Source organism: Cylas formicarius, unplaced genomic scaffold (assembly GCF_029955315.1).
Source record: "Cylas formicarius isolate icCylForm1 unplaced genomic scaffold, icCylForm1.1 PGA_scaffold_2__14_contigs__length_35257938, whole genome shotgun sequence".
Lineage (NCBI taxonomy): Eukaryota > Metazoa > Arthropoda > Insecta > Coleoptera > Brentidae > Cylas > Cylas formicarius.
Window position 1 is genome coordinate 18,759,417 of NW_026844319.1, and position 20,390 is coordinate 18,779,806.

At 32.8% G+C, this 20,390-nt stretch overlaps 1 protein-coding gene across 3 annotated transcripts; it reads left to right on the top strand.

The window, feature by feature from the left end:
* The first annotated feature begins 639 nt into the window (after window positions 1-639).
* Window positions 640-19,012, top strand: LOC132697978 (glutamine synthetase-like). 3 transcript variants are annotated; one of them, XM_060663785.1, is made up of 7 exons: window positions 666-798; window positions 2,532-2,755; window positions 12,383-12,573; window positions 14,337-14,773; window positions 15,738-15,937; window positions 17,468-17,607; window positions 18,553-19,012. In XM_060663785.1, exons 3-7 carry the CDS (start codon window positions 12,390-12,392, stop codon window positions 18,699-18,701), a joined length of 1,110 nt encoding a protein of 369 aa, XP_060519768.1. In that variant the 5' UTR covers window positions 666-798; window positions 2,532-2,755; window positions 12,383-12,389; the 3' UTR covers window positions 18,702-19,012. The 3 variants fall into 3 exon arrangements, with proteins under 3 accessions (XP_060519767.1, XP_060519768.1, XP_060519769.1); XM_060663784.1 differs by lacking the exon at window positions 2,532-2,755 and having other exon boundaries at window positions 640-798; XM_060663786.1 differs by lacking the exons at window positions 666-798; window positions 2,532-2,755 and adding an exon at window positions 9,175-9,210.
* The last annotated feature ends 1,378 nt before the right edge of the window (window positions 19,013-20,390 follow it).

Below are 20,390 nucleotides of genomic sequence, written 5' to 3' on the forward strand. Positions count from 1 at the left end.
ATAATATATCAGTATCACTATCGCTATCATCGCCTGTTCTAATTATTATTTGTTCTATATTATTTGCAATATGGATATGCGATTGTTCTGCTTTTTCTATATAAACTTAAACTAAGTAGTATACCAAACTAAAGAATATTAAACACAGGTAGGTATAAAATTATTTTCTATTACGGATCACAATTTTACCTGAATTTAAATTCCGAAACTTTAGGTAATAATCTTGTTGTATTGTATGTTAATGACCACCCCTAGATAATCCCATTCAAAAGCAATTGGTCACTTTCTTATATCTATGAACAGACCATACCTCAATTCGATAAATTTCTTGAAACAAAAATAGAGAAGAGTGGAAAGTTAGGAAGCCACATGGAAGATCACGTAGCCAACACCACGTACTGTGCATACCTTAATTCGACTAAATTACTCTACATTCCAAATAAACCGACTATAGTTGAATTCTCAATTGCACGCGCAAAGCTCAAACAAATTTACAAGCGACAATTCGATGTGACATCGAGACACGAAATAGTTATTATAGTTATTAAAGTACGTTTATTGAATGACGGTCGCCCCAATGAAAATTTCTGTTCTCACGAAATGTAATTTCCTCGATGGGCTTGCGCAGCGCAACGAATTCGCTCCGAGAATGGGGATCGGGGAGCAAAATACAACATAAAGAGAGTCAACACTCGCTCAAAACCTTATTCAGTGGTTTAATGCGGCAGATATATCGTTCGAGTTCTGTGCTCCGGTGTCTATTTATAAACAAAATCCTCCGATCAGCTGATAGCATAGGTGAGTAAACGTTTCCTTTGTTTACCTGCGGTTTGGTATTTTCATATTGTCGGAACCAGTCAATTTTCGCGTGGAATCGGTTCGGTGACCTACATTTGCCCCCGGCGGTTATTATCTACAAATTTAGGAATTCGATTTTCTTCGAAGCCGCTTTTCATTATTCCGTAGATCCCGACCAATTAATTTTTTTGCGAAATCTATTGAGGGGCATTTTATATTTTTCTTTAGCGTTTATCGCCTTATTGTCAAAATTTTTTATAACAAAAATGGCGCTTCACGAAACTCAAACCCTTTTACGGTTATCTAGAAAAAATAATTTAGGTAATGAACCTCTGCACTTTCTCCACTCCAGCTAAACAACATTTTCTCCACTTTTACTTGATAAAGTAAAATTTCACTTTGCCTGCTATGTTTATTCGAGTTTTTCGATCTTCCATAATGATGGATTTAGACAAGCATTACACCTTAAGTGCTCTTCACAATGGAATGAATTAAAATCATACTGAATCGGCTTGCCTACCTCAGAACCCTGCAGCATATTACCCCACCCACAAATTATATTGCTTCCCGCCAGTTCTTTGAATGAATCGTTCTTTAAAAATTTCACTTTTATAAAAAAGTACGAGGACCGACCGTATATAGGAAGATGTACTTTTATATGCGTATATCAGCCAAATCATTGCTGGGCTGTTTTTAGCTTCTATGTTGACTCAGTAGGAATCGACGTCTACAAAAACTTCAAAATTCGTGTCTTAAGTTAAATTAGGTTACCATATTTCAAATTACTGGTTAATTTAATATAAATAACAGATGTAAGTTACATATGGAGTAAATGACCAAATAAAGAGCCATAAAAAAAAATTGACAAATAATGACAAATTCGTAGATATAGTCGTCGTTTACCACTTTTGAATTTTTCTATCTATTGTCCTTCGTGGCAAGATTTAGTCGGAAAATGTGATACGCCTGCCACCACAGAAACCATATCACTAAACCTTTTTCTTTTTTGCTGCACACAGAAAGCGAAGCAGTTACGGTCAACCTCAAACATCGATGATGCAACTAACCTAAACACATAGAACATGCATAGATATAATTACAATTGAACCACCATATAGCTATAGCAAATATAGTGGCCCTAATACGGTAAAAAATGATGCTCCTTGTTCGACTATGATATTTGTCTAGAGAAGGGAATGTTCTTCCGCGCATGCCCATAAATTTCACTCACTAACCTGCAAACTGCAACTACGCATGCGCAAACGACTGCAGAAACACAAACCTTATGTTTTTAATTGAAAGTGACGATGGATGATTTTTTTTATCATCAAGGTAATATCATTCGGATCAAGTTTGGATCACCAATTTACCATTTTTTTTACTATTTTTGTCCTGTTTATATAAAGTTTTTAGCCTAAAAACCAAAATTTCTATTTTGCGTGTAAACAATTTGAAAGGCTAAATTTTTTTATTTATGTGTTCGTATTAATAATGTTTGGTACATTTATTTTTAATGTAAAACTTGTCTGAGTAAATTCTTGCTTTCTTCTTTAAGAAATTGTATGTAAAAAAAATCTTCCTTTCTTTTTACTGTAGCTGGCATTGATAATTAAAATTAAATATAATAAATACTTCCACCTTTTCTAGCATTCCTAGTTGCTAATGTCCTGGACCGTCTTACTAAATACGCTTTATGCCTTGACATGATTAGTAATAGTTAATTTTTATTTTAGCACTTTTCATTGAATTTTGTTCGATGCTATTACGAAACCGAGCCGGGAAAACTTCATAAAATTTTTTAAATCGGGCTTAGGAGAGTAAACATCAGCGAGCGTCCACGCGACAATCTCGTGCGTCCAATAAACTGCAAGGCCTACGATCGGTCCAGCACGACCGGAATAGCGTGGAAACGCATATTAGAAACCCGATCCTCGAACACGAATTAGCATAATACTGGGTAATTATCGTCAGTGCGAAAACAAATTTTCTGAAATTACCATATTTTTCCTGCAGCAAAATAAGCGCTCCTGCATATTCTATGCAACTAACCGCAGACTTGTGAGTCATCCTAATTATCAGCTTTTGCTTCTTTTGTTTCCATTCGAAAAAATGACCTCATTGGTTGCGGGTTAATCTCTATGGTATGTAATTGCAGAAATGCAAAGATCAACTTCGACCGTATGTATTTTTAGTCACTGCTATGTAAGTCATTCGATTTACAACATTATTTCAAAGTTCTAAAAAAGTTAAATTGACGTTAATATATAGTCCTGGATGATGAGAGGAAACTATCATTCCCTACTTGAATGAATGAATACGAGCTTGGACGATGGCCTCCAATAGTTGATGTGCACTTAACACAAATCCGTAGACGTTCACTTGCTTCCTGTAATTGTTCTTTAAGAATATGCGAGTTGTATTAATACTCTGTTTCTAGTTTATCCTCGTATCTAGGAGGTTACATTGAACAGGCAACAACACATTTTATAATATAATTCTCCAGCGAGATATTATAATTAATAAATAATTAATATAGGGGTAAATTAATTATTTTTCTATGCAGTCTTTGTTTTTCATTATTCAAATTCGTAAAATCCCGAAGTATAATTATATTCTGAATAAGTTTGGTGACAAACATGCTCCGTTTTTTATTATTTCAATTCCTCATTATTTGACTTTCTCTATTTTGTTAAATTACAAACAATATCTGCAGTAAAGAATGGAGCCAGAAAAAAATTGGCAATCAAAGACCGAGTCCGTGAATCGATTGCAAAAATTCGTAGATATAGTCGTCGTTTATCACTTTTGAATGTTTCTATCCGTTGACATTCGTGGCAAGATACCTTTCGAAGATTCAGTCGGAATGTCTGATACGCCTGCCACCACAGAACCATATCACTGAACTTTGTTCTTGTTTGGTGCACACAGAAAGCGAAGCACACAAATATCATGGTATTTAGGACCAAAATTTTGTTTTTAATCAATGTATGAGAAACCAAGCCATCCCTGGTTATGTCTAAAATTGTTCTCGTACACAAAAAAGCCTACACCAAAAATCAAAAACTACGGTGATATTTCCCGTATCTGCAATTTCTGTAAAGTTTTAGAAACCCTCCTGCATGACAAACTATGTCATGGTTTTAAGAATAAAATAGTCCCTCAACAACATGGTGTTTTTAAAGGTAGAGACACCATTACCTGTTTAACTACTATGTCTCAGTATGTTTCTGGGGCTATGGATGAAGGTTCTCAAGTGGACGTCATATATCTTGATTTTTTCAAAGCATTTAATCGGTTAGATCACAAAATTGTAATCCACAAGCTTCGTACTTTTGGATTTTCTGAATCGTAATTTGTTTTCTCGTACTCAGTACGTCTATCTCTGATGAATGCGTTGCTTCCCCAAGCGTTCCCGAGAACTCAATACTGAGGCCATTATTATTCGACATTTAACATGTTCATTAGTCACAAGATCTTGCTGTTAGTTTTCTGTTATATGCTAACTAGGATTGTGCATTTTTGTCTATAAATAAATAACTTGTAGCTTAATACAGTCCCCTAGCAGCAGGCGTAGCTATTGAATATAACTATCATCCTTTTTCTAAAACTCTTCTAATACTTTTTGTGACTTGGGAGTAATATTGGACTCGAAATTATCCTTTGTTCCTCATGTTAATAAGGTACTGGCAGCTGCTTAAAAAAGCTATGAACTTTAACAATACAGAAGTAATAAAAGTATTATATAATAACTCATACATCAGATCTAAATTAGAGTATGCCTCAGTAGTTTGGTCTCCTGGATACAATTAATAGGCTGCAAAAAATTCAGCGTTGTATGTATGGTACAAAATGCCGCTGTAACTATTATACTACTGCAACTTACCTGTTAGTTTGGTTTCATGCCTGTTAGGTATACTTTTTTAAAAATAAATATAATTGAATAATCTGCTTCCTATGAATATAAAAATAAATAAAGTATTTAAGATAATTTTTCGAGAAAACAAAAATTATATTTTAGATAACTCTTTTGGTTGAATTTTTTTTTTAATTTTCTAATTTTAATTAAAATTAAATTCTTACAAATTGATAATTTGATTAATTAATTAATTTGGGGTTGAATACATACATGTTTTTTATACCTAGGTGTTTAGGTCAAATATTGTAATGTCATAATATTATAATTGTATATAATTTCTATTGTAAAATTTTGTTTCGACTTACTAAAACTATAGTGCTTGGAAATTAGGTATACATAATAGTCTCAGGGGAACCCTTGATATTTTGAAATGGATCACAAAATAAACACATCATTATTATCGTTAGATGTATTGAAAGTGGGTCAATATGTTATCGGGAGTTCGGTGATAGTAATGCATTTTCTCGTAACTATTTGAAAAATAAAAGCGCCTGGAAGAGTATTTTAAGAGATTAACAACAACCGCGTGCAATAACCTTGTTCCCTTTATGACGCGCTACGTCTTTGTTAAACGTTTTCGATTTCTACACCTGGCACTTGACCAAAGCTCACGCCATGTCCGTTCTGAGAACCTTGCATGTTGAGTTATAATTTTTGGAACGTTTAATGGGCTTCTTTAAGCGCACCGACTCTGCACGGGAGTATAAATTTCAAAGCTAAATTAATGTTGATATTTTCGAAATTATCCGAATTAAATTGCCCATGAATGGCATAATCGTTTAGACAGACGTTCGCATGTTTCAAACGTGTAAAACCAGTTGTCCAGCATGACAACCAGTTAAGTGAATTAGTTATCAAAAATTTTTGGCTTGCGATTGTTCATATTTTATTCTAGCGGCAATAATTTTAAATATCGAAATACTTATTAAATACGTTATTGTACTTCGTATCTGAAAACAAATAATTTTGCATATAAGTACAACGAAAAACTCTCTAAGTTATCTTATCGTCGCTCGGTGGTTTTATTATTGCAAAAATTACAAGTGTATACTTGGTAATGGCGGCCAGAAATTTGGTTTTAATGGCGAATAGACTAAGCATGCATTTACGTTTAGTTGGAATAGACAGTATGTCCACGGGTGGAGTGGATAAGAGGACTAAAAAATGAAAAATATGGTGTTGTTTGTTTAAAAAATAAACCAGTGCAATGTCACCATAGGTGTATCTTACCCATGAAAAGTGAATTAGGATAATCGTAGGTCGTTAACTGCCCAAGACCGTTTTAAATAACTTTTTAACTGATATTTACATCTTCTAAAATCGCAAAAATTGATAACGGCAAACAACCAAAATTTTCCAAATTGCAAATGTCAAAAGTTTCTAAGTATCTGTCTCCTCTAATTGTTGGATCTCTTGGATCTACAGTACAGGGCATCCAAAAACTACAAAAATATTAAATTTGCTGAAGAGTGAAATGGCCTTATTTGCAGCTTTAATACAGAATGTTAAATGAAAATATTGTATTAAAATTTAGAATGAATCACTTGAGAGATTTTTTTCTTATTTTGGAAAATATGTCAAAAGTTATATTAAAGTGAAATAAAACAAAATGCGTGGGGATGTGACTTGCCAAAAATTTTAATTTCGAATTGTTGCTTGAAAATAAAAATAAAACAGCAAATTTAATATTTTTGATTTTTTTTTGGACCCTGTGCAATAAAAAAAAATAAGAGCATTTTCCAAACAAAATGGAAGTTAAAAAATAAAAATGCATTACGGAAATTAATAAATTGCGATGAAAGTATTGATAGGGCAACAAATCAAAATTTTAAAAAAAGTTTTTAGTTGTTCTTAAAATACCTTGTAAGACTTGCAAAGTTTATAATTCCTGCAACAGTTGTTAATGCATACATGTACAACAATGCCCTTTTTTTTTTAATTTATATTCTTAAAAAAATGTGTTGGGATAAAATTCATCCGTGGGTCAAAAAGTGCCGATAACGATAACACAAAAACCGTCAAGATTTAGAAGTTTCGTATTCGTACTCTCGAGACGAATATTTCAAAATTACATAATTTTACTTAATGCGTGTGTATTTAACAAATTAAATATTGCGGCATTATTCGTACGTCATTGTAATTGGAACGGGAGCTCAATCAATATTACAAGTTCAGTCTATATTCCAATTCTAAATGGTAATGTTTTATATGTAAAAGGACGACCGACGGGGTGACCATAGTCTGCCCATTGTTATCCGTCCAAAAACAATGGCGTGCAAAAATAAATTAAACCAAATTTCAACTAATGTTCCATAAAACCGAGAGATATATATTTTAAAAATATTTTTATTTATGCAAGGATACTCTGTGAAAGCAAAATGAAGTCCCTTATGTACTTTTGCATAGTACTAAAATGATAAATTAGTTAGATACAGGGTGCTTCATTTCAAAAATCAGAGAAAATTTACTTGACAAGGCGGCAAGATTTCATTTACATTTTTTTATCTTAAGCTATTTTTTACGATGTCACAATAAACATTGCTTGAATGAATCGCAATATTCAAAAATATTCCATTTCCATTTATAAAAAATATATATGTTTGTTTTGCCTAGCGTTTTGCGAAACACCCTGTATAATTGTTGTAAAATATGTCTCCATTTTATGCAACATTCATTAAAAAAATGGAAATAGTGCTAAATAAGGAAGATGTTGTATTTCGTTAACTTTTGCGCCATCCTGCATGTAGACTATAGACTTTATAGTGGGTTATATGAAGAGTTTGTATCAAGAAGCAAGGGTTTATTCACAATTGCCACTTACAACAAAACAACTCTGTAGGCTGTAGGTGGCTGGACGTCCTGTACCATTTACAATAATATACACAATATACAATTTACTATATAATAGGCCATATTCCTCCTCATTTGAGTCATCGTTAAAGAATCTTCTATATGTAATATTCTCTGTTTCTGCTATATCTTCCACTTCAAATCCAATATCATTGCTTGTAAGTAAGTGGATCGTTTCTTGTCTCACTAAATGAAATTAGTCTTTTTTTTTATTTTACCATTTCGCCGAAGTACATTGATGATAATCTGCCGTTCGAGAGGACTGTAAATCAAAATACGACTTGTTCCAAAAATATGGTGGAAAATATAAATCTTAATCTTGAACATTTTTTCAAGATACGACACGATAGCAATCAGTTACAAATCTTCTTAAGGTTTGGCTTATTTTCATAGAGGATAGACGTTTAAAATAATGGATATAATGTCAATTAGCAAATAAAGTTGTTAATCGCTTACGCATATTCTAGTGCATTGGCTAAGTACGTGATAATACCGGAACGAACTGGTTTCGATAGACTTGCCAATTGCCAAACTTTTAGGTGAGAAATATAAGAGCCATTAGTAGTCAATTTGATAATTTGTTAACAAATACGTTGTCGATTTGGTAGCATGTAGTTATTTGATATATACACACAGAAATACTTGAACGTAATATATTTTAATAATTGTATTAGAAGAGCGGAGTAGATAAAACAATGCGAATAATTTTTTTCTATTACTACCTATATCCATTATCACCTAATTAGTTTGTACTTTTATGTTACCTTGATTTTTACAAATATAATTATCGTTTAAATAATTAGAAACACTATATATTTTTGTTTTTCAAAAAGATATATTACTGTATTTAGGATCTTCATTAATAATGCTAAATGTATGCTCTCACTCTGAAATAATATTTGTATTCTACCAAATCGATAAAATTAATTCATTTGCGGTAAATATCGCTTTGACTTACAAGTTGCAAAAGATTTTTTAATTTGGTTTTAATTGTAAACGACCTCTCGCTAACATGTCCTAAAAAACTTCGAAAGTAAATTCCAGCGTAATTATTACTTAAGCTGCTTCAAATATGTGGAATATTTTTCTACAACTTATATAGATGGGGTGTGGAATTGAAAAGTTGAATTCTAGTTTTTATATGGGTTTTCGAATAATAATTTTAACATTTTTTTTAAATGAAAAATAGGTACGTAAAATTTTTAAATTAATCAAAATAATGGAGACAACTGAGAGCAGTGCGAAGAAATCGTTGCCAAATTTCTTAATACGATTGATTTAACAAGGGGATTTCTTTTGCTTCTAGGAGATGAGCCAAACATTTGTCATCTTAATCATGATAAATATCAAATACAGTAAATTAAATTAATTAAATGTAATCAGCTACGAAAACGACTATACTAAAAATGTAATGTACAAATGTAATTAAGGTTCAATTATACCGACAAAGAAAATATTTCTATTTAAATTATTCTTTGCTAGACGCCGTGCCTCAAATAAACTCTCCTTAATTTTCTGCTAATGAGTTTGACTGCTGATAAGATTTTGTGACGTCGCAATCGTTGACGATTCTTTTAACATAAATAATAGGAACAACGTAAAAATGATCAGTCTCCGGATCGCAGTGAACTCGTTTTGTTAAAGCGGTAAGTGACTTCTGTGTTTCGATATATCGCGTCATAAATTTTGGACCTTTTATAAGTTACATTTTATAAATTATAATTCGTCTGTTTATTTTAAATAAAACCGACCTCATTACTGTTTTCGGTGTAATCATTGTTACATTGTTTTGGATAATGTGTGTTTGTGATAACGGATCTCTAGATCTATATCTGCCCTGTACCGCAAACATCGCTGTCTGCTTTCTTATCCAATCTTGGCAAAGTAAACGAAGCAAATTTCGGAATTTTTTTATAGCTTTTTTTGAGAGACACTCAGTGTTGGATAGTTACGGCCTTAACAGATGTTTCCTTTTGTTTCTTGGTTTATAGTATTGTCTACTGTTTTTCCGTTTTCTCATTCATATGACATAGCGGTGCTTCTAACTATTTTTTTTTTCCGGGTTCAGTCTCAACTGTGAGGCGGAAGTCCAGCTCTCATGTCATCTTTTAGGAGGTCTTTCAGGATTTTATTTGTGTTGTGTTGTCTTTTGCCCGTTTTGTCCAACGGTTCTCTTCCATTCTATCAAAATATTCTCTCCAGTTCTTCTCGTATAGTGTCACTCACTCACGACACCTTTGTCTCACTGTTCATCTACTTGTTTTTCCACATCATATTCTGCAATTCCGGATGCGGTGGTAGCTTGCATACAAGTTTCTTTAATGAAGTCTTTGTGACTTGTGTTTTCCACTCCCAAATAGGAACATCTAGAACTTTGCTGTATCGAAAGTTTACATCTTATTGGCTCTCTGGTATAGCATTCTTTGTAAGTCGTCGTCATTTTCAGCCTCTTAGATTGCTGTGTCCACATAATATTTTTATACTTTGTACGATTTTATCCATAATCAAATAGAATAATAAAGGGCGCAAACAACCACCTTGTCTGATACCAGTTGTGGCTGGTGTTTTTGCCTTTAATCCTTGTTCCATTTTTATTTTAGTTTTGTTATCTATACTAAGTTAATTGTCTTTTTGATAAGAAGAATATGGAATTGTATTTTCTTTTTGGACGGAACTCCGGTTCTGGTTTTTCCCATCGAGTCCCTCGCGATCGGGAATGTGCCAATCATTTTTCCATAGCTCTGATAGTTACCGAAATTTTCCTTTGATGCATAATTCCAACAAATACCAATGAAGTCAAAGAGCAATATAAATATTCCTTGTTTTGATACTCAACCGGTATAAACCAAACAGAATCGCTTTCTTACTTAAAATAAATCTACTGTGAGCATATGGGTTCACGCTTTATCAATTTAATCGTTAAAGAGCCACTAAAAGTCGAACCCGGTTGTAATTTTTAGAAAATTATATCTAACCTCTCACAAACCAGTTCAAATTAGATCTAATAGTATGTTATGCAACGTTTTAGTGACCAGTGTGCTTTGGCACGAGCTGAGCGAGCGTACTTCATATTACACCATTAGTTGGGAAATAGCACGACCTAACAATTAGACCTGACAAACGTCAATGTGCCATCAGACTACTGCAAAACATCCGATCACTATAAAACCGGTGACCAAATTGCTGGGAACGCCTGACTGATCAGTGCATAATTCGCTATTTTAAAGAAGAGCTTATAAAAATATTGTTTCAAACAAAACAAGAGAAAAAGCCGATGAAATTTTCACTTTGCCTGTTACTTTTTAAAATAATTTCAGTAGAGAAAACCCAATTTGCTTAGTTTAAACTCACCGTAAAAATTTTATCTTTTAAAACAAGCAAAGGTAAATTCAATAAAGATTCCCGTGGGGTTAACCAAAATCCGTAAATATTGATATTGTCCTTGGAACAAGTCCGTTTGCATTCGTGATAATATTTGTGATAATTTAAGTACCTCTAATATGTATTCGTTTACCTAGACTTGTATAACGTTACCGTATGTAATCTTGTGCTAGCGAAAGGTAATCAGTCATACCGTTGCTATAGTTTTAGAGCATTTTGAAAGAGTTTCAAACCGAAATTAATAAATTTGGACTAACCCCACACTATAACTTAAAAGTATATTATGCGCTCTACTTTAGTAACCGATTTAACTAACTGAAGAAGTTTTTCATCGTGTTACATGCTATACTTGTTTTACAACTATTAATTTTTGGGTATATTTTTGCAAAACCGAATACATTCCTCGATTATCGTGTGACTTTAAAATCAGATCGCTCCCAAACCCCAGAAACGAAGTGCCTCGCGCCGGTGGTTAACGAAACTGGCGTCTTAAGTGAGACTTGGCGCAATCTTAATTAGCGCATAATTGTCTCTTTTATAAGAGGGAGTAGAAAAAAAAGATGTGCTTGGAATTTATTTATTGTCTCCTCTGACGTAGTGCAATACTGAAGTAATTTTGGTGCCTTCGGTATTGTCCGATTTGAAAAAAAATGTGATCTCTTAGTCCCATGAATTGATTATCTTCGAAGTTACCAAGGTCAACTTAAAAGGGCAATGTCAATTTTACTATATTTTCAAACTTTTTGAGTTGAGTTATCTGGTTTAAGATTTGACAGTATTTAACACAGTATTGTTGCTAAAATAGATAGCAGTTATTAAATATTTACAAGGCCGAGCTGTAATGAATGGAAAGAATTGGAACGCTAAGAACTGGTAATATAATTAAAGCAGGACGCATTATATTGGCGCAAGATCGTATAGCCCAAATTTGGTCAAGTCAAGAAATTTACGTCTAAAATTACGACAAACTGACCGATTATTTTGTAAATGTATAACGTCGTAACTTTTGTGCACCTGCGTTGATGGGAAAACACAGGAGCTCGTCAAACAAGACTTGAATCGTCAATACCTATTTCACTTTTCCGGTCACGTTCTAAATAAATGGCGAGGGAGAGAGTTAAAATGCTATAAACTAGCAAAATTCAATTCAAGAAAAACATTCTCTTCTGTTTTGACTTTATTAAAAAATATTTTTGGTATATAGTGTTTTTTTGCTACTTTCGGGATTATGGCGAGGTAAATGAAATTTCCGCTTTTCCAGATTATTTTAAAACTAATTATTAGAACTTTTTGAGGGTCGTTTTTTGCCGTGGTGAAAAATCTCTTTTTGTTTTTCTTAAACCATCGGCAACTTTAATTACAAGTTGTACAGGTTAAACTACTTTATACCATAGTAGGTCTTAATTTTTGAAACTTTGATGTGTAATTTTGTTACAGATAAAACATGCCGAACCTGACGCTGGAGCATTCGCCCAATGCGGCATTAAACAAAACAGTATTAGCCGAATACATGTCACTGCCCATTCCAGATGGAAAATGTCAAGCCACGTATATATGGATCGACGGCACTGGTGAACATATCCGAGGAAAAACGAGAACCCTCGATTTCGTACCAACCAAATCAGACGGTAAGAGCAATGCCGATTAACACAGATGTATGTTTATATGACGTCGGAATCGCATTATTTGCAACGTTAATAATTAAACAAAAAAATAAATAAATAACTAAACAAAAAAAAAATAAAAGATTGAGGGTCTATATCATAAAAAGGTTTTTTTTTTTAAATTAAGCAATGACATTTGTTTTCTTAAACTAAACCAAAGCTTTAGGTGAAGGAAAAGTCGAGCATCGCCAGTAATAAATTACCCTATATCTTCGTATTTTTGCTTTAATTACATTAAGAATTGTCTCTTACAAATATGATATTTTAATATAATTTTTTCACAAACTTCTAAAGCTTTGATCCTAACATAGAGTACCGCATTCCACAGATTAATTTCAAAGGAAATGTCGATTTATAAATAATGATACAGAAGGTATCAATCGAAAAACACAACGTTCCGTGGAGAGTGAAAAAACAAAGGAAACGTTTTGTTTCTTTCGATTTAAAAACAATTTAATCGCTCCTCTGACGTTAAAAAGTTATCATTTCAGTGTATAATTTCATTTTATTAACTAGATATGGCGATATTACAAAATCTACATTTTTTTATAGTGAGAAATTGATAATTTTCGTATCCCGTAAGTTAATCGAACCTGGATTTCTAAACCTACTGAATTCTAATCTTATCTAAACAAGAACCATAAACAAATCACAATTAACGTTTATATGTTGTCTAAATCTAAAATCCATAGTCTAACGATATGCTTTGTATGTTTGTTCTGGTTACTCCCTTATGAAAAAATAAGAGTTCCTTCTCAATATATGCCATTAAATTCAATAAAAGTTTTCCAAAAAACAAATATTTATTCGGATTTATGGAAGGAAGTATATAAAAGATTTGTTTCCAAATTTTGGTTATTTGTACCATTTAGAATTTCTTTTAAAATTAAATTATTAAAATTAATATTCGAAGAGTACAAGTACAAGGCACTCATAAAAACGAAAATTTTAGAAATTACGATGTTTTTATTACTTAAATATGTATAAATGTCTCCTCGGTAATTACCATTGTAGACTTAATCTAATTTATCGAGTATTGAACTCTTAAGGACCAATCTTGCAAACATGATAAAACTCATTACTCATTACATTACATGCAAAATCTGGAATCTTAAAAAAATATATTATGTTTTTAAGAAATGTTTTGCGGATAATATTAAAAAATGATTTAGTACATTTTGTTCCATTTTCGATGCGTCATTATGATAAACTCCATTATTATTTAAGACAAGTAGGTTATGAGCTACGATGGAATATTGAAAAATTGGTGATTTTAAAAATTTACCTTTAGTTGCTTATATTACTTTATCTTCCTTTTCTGATTTTCTAAGCATTGTTTCATGGAGAATTTTTAACAAAAATGAATGGTACATTTAAAAATTGGAGTCAAAGCTCTGTTTTATCACTTTATTAATTTAATAGTAAAACTAACCGTCATACAAATAGAAAAAAAAAATAAAACAGATATAAATTATGCAAAAATAAATGGATCTGTAGTTTATATTCTGACCTGGATGGCGGGATTTCAGTTCAAATTTTAAATAATTCATTTTATTTGAGTTATTGAAATGAAAAGAGTATTTGCAATATTTTTAAAATCGTCAGCTTTTTAAATTTTCCCTTGTAGCTCATGAATCACAGGTGCTATTCAAAAGCCGATTATATCAATTCTCAAACTTCAAAAACGCATCTTCAAAACTCTGAACGTGAACGAAGTTGTTTTCCAGAACTCCCAGTATGGAATTACGACGGCAGCTCAACATATCAAGCAGAAGGTTCAAATTCCGACACCTACCTCTACCCTGTCGCCATCTACAAGGACCCGTTTACGCGCGGTAACAACGTTATAGTGCTTTGCGACACCTACAAATACAACAAAAAGCCAACGGAGACCAACAAAAGGTACACATGCGCTCAGGTCATGGAGGCCGCCAAAAATGCTAAACCATGGTTCGGCATCGAGCAGGAATACACTCTGTTAGATATGGATCTGAGACCGCTAGGATGGCCCAAGAACGGATTTCCGGGACCACAAGGGCCTTACTATTGCGGTGTGGGAGCGAATAGGGTCTACGGACGTGATATCGTCGAAGCCCATTATAGGGCCTGTTTGTATGCTGGTATTGAAATATCCGGAAGTAATGCGGAAGTAATGCCTGCTCAGGTATGTCTACGAACCAAAACCAAATTAATCAAATCGATAATCGCAATCGACAGCCACCCAGATAGTTGTTTATTATAAGAACATATGATGATAACTTTTCAAAGAAACTTCCCCAGACTACTGTAATACTATTTACAAATCTTCTGGTTTCCTCCTGCATCAGTTGTTGATGATTGATTCGAACTTGGTGACGTTAATTATCCTGTAGGATTCTTCAGACCTTAACTGAAATAGTTAGCTAGTTCGATTCATCCATAACCGATGCAGAAGGAATCCAATTTTTTATCATTATGATCTGGAGATTAATTCTCCCACCGAAATTGTACCAAAGTAAGATTTGGTGTTTGTGTAATTAGTCGGGCACTAACAAATTGCATGTTTAATTGAGTTTTGTCATTAATATTAAATTATTCAGAAAATAAGTCTGAAACTTAAATTTCTTATTTGCATTTTGTAATACTTTAAAATTGTATAAAAATTTTCCAAAATTCAATTCTTGAAGTAATTAGGAATGGAAAAATCAGTTATCGCAACGCTCATCCAAATTTGCGTCATTAGAGAATAAAATAAACGAGGACACGATCAATAAGCTATTACGTACTTATACGGTTTTCCAAATATTCCCTAAGAACGCACTTTTACCTTGTGTGCGCGAGAGGTTTATGAATTTTTGAGTGTTCAAAATTTCTATTACCATGTTCAGTAATTGATTTTAGATACTTCCTAATATGGAACTCTTCAAAGAGCTTTTTATGTTGCATGTTCTAACTTGTCAGGGTTTTATTTTAAGTTTTAATAAGACCATCTACCAAAAAATAATTATTGCTGTCACACGCGTGCCACATGGTTTCCATCTTAGTTGACCTAAACTAAGTTTATATTTTAGTAACAGAACAATGAACATAAAAAATTCAGTTGCATTTCTTCTATTTTATTATACTAGATGATTTTTTATGAATTGCAGTGGGAATACCAGGTCGGTCCATGCGAAGGAATCACGATGGGCGACCAACTCTGGGTGTCGAGGTACATTTTGCATAGAATCGCTGAAGATTTCGGTGTAATCGTGTCGTTCGATCCGAAGCCGATGGAAGGAGATTGGAACGGCGCAGGCGCGCACAGCAACTTCTCAACTAAGGCGATGAGAGAAGACGGAGGAATCTTGTAAGTTTTTGCAGCTGTAATTTTTCGCAATTCCGATTCATACTTTTTTTTTTCAACTCGGAAAGACTTAAGCAGACTTAAAACTTTTCACTTGTTTGGGTACAGAACTAATTATCAAACCTTGGCAAGGTCGAATTAGAAACGACAAAATTTTCCTTTACTGGCTTAGTGTCGACTAAATGTATGTTAATTATATTCTCTCAAAGTATTCTGCGAAAGGATATAATCACAATACCAACAGTATTATTACCTACTTGGTAAAGGAAAATCAAGAAAGGGTCGAATTTTTGAAATTAATTGTTTTTATTTTTCATTTTTTAATTTTCTAAATTTTCTACTATGTTAAAACAACTCGTCATTAATAGGGAACGACGGCAATGAGTATTTAGGGAGTTATAATTGTGTTTTATTAACATATCCTCATTAAGTATTTGTTGTTTTAATTTATTGACGCGTCGTGCACTGCTTATCCGTTTGGCAGAGCTAATTGGACGCTTAGAATATCCTATTTCGTGCCTTTACTACGCGCTACTGAACTTAAAACATTATCTAGGTCTAATTCGTTTCACGTCATCAATTGCCTTATCTTTTTCAACAAATGCAATTGTCTCACAAAATTTATGAGCTTCTGTAAACATTTGTCGTAGCCAAAATATAAAATATGACAGTGGTTCAACAGCTGTTTTCAGAGCTAGATTAATTATTGATTTTGTCAAAAAAATTATACAATTGTCTTTACTTACTAGAGTAACGTCCTTGCCATAGATAAATTATTATTTACATAATAGTTTGCCAGCTAGCCTTTCTAAAAAAATCTTGTGGAGTTCAAATTTAATAATTGTCCTTGAAAATTTCGCCCTGAAAAATGCACATTTTGTTATCACTTTATCTAACTGTGAAACTTTCCGAGATATTTTTGAGTGGATTTAGGTTTATTAGTGGTTTAGATTAGATTTTGTTTGATTTTTAAATCAAATAAAATAATTAAATCAATAAAATAAAAAAGTGTAGCTGAACTGCTGATTTAACCGAGTATTAAAACAAATTCCATAAATCAACTTAAAATAAGGCAAATTTTATAACAAATACCATAAATAAATACGTAAATGAGCTAATAACAACAATAGAATAACAATAACAATAAACGTGGGAAAACAGTAGAACAATAATTACAGCAATAAAATAAAATAAAATCTTCATTTACAAAAGTAGAAAAATATAACTTATGTAATTTCCATTAACAGTTTCTTTTTAATATTTTGTTTAGCAACTTAGCAGACATATAAGAAAAAGAATTCCGAGACATAGCTTTGTGCATTTTTGGTATCTCATAAAGATTGTTGAAACGTTGTTGAAATATTCAGGACGTGCAATTTTATGTAAAAAGGAGGCTAGGTGAAGTTTTTGTCTCTCTTTTATGAATCTGAAAGTTAGTAAATTATTTGAAATAATTTCTCATATTATATTATGGTTTCAGTACAATAGGGAATAGATGTCGAAATAGGAAAGCATTTATTTATATCTCTCCAGGGAAATCGAAAAAGCCATCGACAAACTGAGCCGCAACCATCTCAGGCATATCCAGGCCTATGACCCCAAGGGGGGAAAAGACAACGAACGCCGCCTTACGGGCCGACATGAGACCTCGTCAATTCACGACTTTAGTGCCGGTACGTATTCGAAACGGCTTTAAAAAAATATAATTAGAAGCTATTGGATCATATAGTAGCCGATTAATTCGTTAAAAGGGTCAGCGACCATGATGATTACTGAAAGCTGCTAGGTCTTATGTGTTAAAAGCGAGATTTGAAATCACAGGTCTTATTGGTAAAAAACGTGGTTTGAAATGACCACGCATGCCCATGTTAGCCTTCTTCACATTTCATCGTGGCTTGAAAAGTTCTTGTGTTATCAGCATACACAGTGCTTCTATATATCTTGTAGATATGTGGTTACACTATTAAGTTAATATTTTTTCAGAGCGTTACTTCTAATTCCTCGCACTCCTTCTAACTTTGTAGTTCTCACTTTTTACACTTTCTGCCGTATTCAATCAGGTACTGATTGATTGTTATTGGTCAAATTAGAGTCTTTCAAATACAACAGCGACCGTTACCGCCAGGCTGTGAATCGGTGCTTAATTATTAATTACAGTGCAATTACTTTTTTGATGGCGGACGAGGGATAATTTCAAATTTGTGCTGTAAACATCTATCCGAAAATTTAGGTACCTAAATTATTATTAATTTATTGAAAAAGTATACATCGTGAAATGATGTTCTTTGTTGGTCCTTCCGCCTCATCGATTTCTGAACCAAGGGAAAATATTACCCACGGTTTTCTCTGTTGTTGTGAAAACGTATCGGGATCCGATAAACCGCTAGATGGCTGCACAATCACTCATTGAGCTACAGAAGGACAGTTTGTGTTGGTACAGTGTAGGATTGAATCAGGTTTTGTTGCAAGATATTTTGCAAAATTGTGATTAAAATTATAATGCCCAGTAAGCGATTACGCTTCTACCTGAAATTTACATCAGATTTGGCGAAAGATTGTACATATTTGCATTTGAATTATATTGGTGGAGTTTTCATTATACGTAAATATATTCACAGGTGTAGCCAATCGGGGTGCCAGTATCAGAATTCCGCGTGGCTGTGCCGAAGAAAAGAAGGGCTATTTGGAGGATCGAAGACCTTCCTCCAACTGTGACCCCTATGCGGTAACAGAAGCTTTGGTCCGAACTTGCGTACTCGACGAGTAAGAACCCAGAATGAATTTTGCAACGATTTCCTCTATATAAATAATATACACTCGATGTTTTATATGTATGTGTTTCAAAAATAGCAAATGTTTATAAACGTTGATCATATCATCATAATGTTTTAAGTTAAAGTTTTCATAGGGCACTAAGTAAGTAGATAATTGAAACCAATAGGGTTTTAGTCGAATTATAAATATCGTTTGATCACTAGAAACGCAACAATGTCTTGCGCATAACAAACGACTGTATTATATTTTCAATAGTTTTATTTTTATTATTGTTATAAATAATATATTACATTATTTGTTTAATTGGTTTTGTTTGTTTGGACGAAAAACGCTAATGTTGAGGTAGGTATTAAATTTCAGAGATGCCTTTGGGTTTAGCGGTTTATGAAAATAACTGACACAAGTTAAATTACGATCCGAATGCAAAAGCTTTTGAAAAGTCGAAATGCGGTTTCTAAATAACACGAAAATTTAAAATCCACTGCAATATTTTTTTTATTAAATTTTATATTTTCTTATTTTGAAATTATAATTCCTTTTGTCCATTTTCGTTGATTTTGAAATCCATTTTCTTTACTAACCGTTCCAATAATCAGAAAAATTTCAATGTTTTCCAGTTAGTATCTTCTTTGTCATTACAAAATACAATTCATTTCAACGATATACGTACGAATTTACTTATAACAGCGATTTTACAATAAAATAAAATGCACAATACAAATTGCTTTGCTTCATAGATGTCGCTTCACAAACTATAAATTATTATTATTATTATAAGATCAGCTTTTGATGTATTTTTTTTATTATTTGAAGCTGCGTAGCACACTTTAGAAGGACTGTAGTAGCAATATATTTGCAAATTCCCTGCAAACTAGCTTAACTAACTTTTTATTTGTTCAAAGGTAAAATACAAAATTGTCCTTTGAGTTATCGACCATTAATTATGCTTTTTCTTTTACAAAAACACCCTATTTCTACATTACAATTGAAATACTGTAAAATAGATTTCATAGTCGGATGTTGTTTTTGTGCGATTTTCTATAAACATTGCCACGAATAATGTTTTTTTGTCGCTTAAGCTAGTAGAATGAACGGGCCAGAGGTTTGTTTGTTTACTGTCAGCAGTGGTACCATCAAAGAATAAATTCGTCTAAATTTACATCTAATCGCGATTGTTTTTGTTTTTAGTTTAGTTAGATAATTTATCTTTGAAATGGTAACATTTAAATGCAACAGCCATCATACCGCGTTGATACACCAGATCTCGTCTGATCTCCGTAGTTAAGCAACGTCGGGCGCTTTTAGTAGAGTTCATAATAATATACCGTTTTTACTACATAATCTGGTATTTAAGCACAGGAATACCAAGCTTGGGTTTCTGTTTGTAATCCTCAATAAACAGATTCGCAATTTCACAATGACGTTACAGAACCGTATTTCGATACTTCGTGCATACAAATGCAACACTGGTAGAATATTGGGAAGCATTTTTTTTATAGAGCCCGCATGTAGTATCGTAATTCGTTTGCCCCGCGAAACTGGCATATCTAACAGTATTCAATATTCAAAACACTACGCAACTCTTCATGTAAAGTTTTAATTATTGAAACAATATTCTTCTGATACGCATCATATATCATTATTCCGGCACGATACATGTCAAGTACACTATTTGGGGCCT

Coding starts and splice junctions, on each gene's coding strand:
- LOC132697978 (XM_060663784.1), top strand. CDS start 12,390: ATGCCGAACCTGACGCTGGAGCATTCGCCCAATGCGGCATTAAACAAA. Junction 12,574..14,336: donor CGTACCAACCAAATCAGACG/GTAAGAGCAATG, acceptor GTTGTTTTCCAG/AACTCCCAGTATGGAATTAC. Junction 15,938..17,467: donor AGAGAAGACGGAGGAATCTT/GTAAGTTTTTGC, acceptor ATATCTCTCCAG/GGAAATCGAAAAAGCCATCG.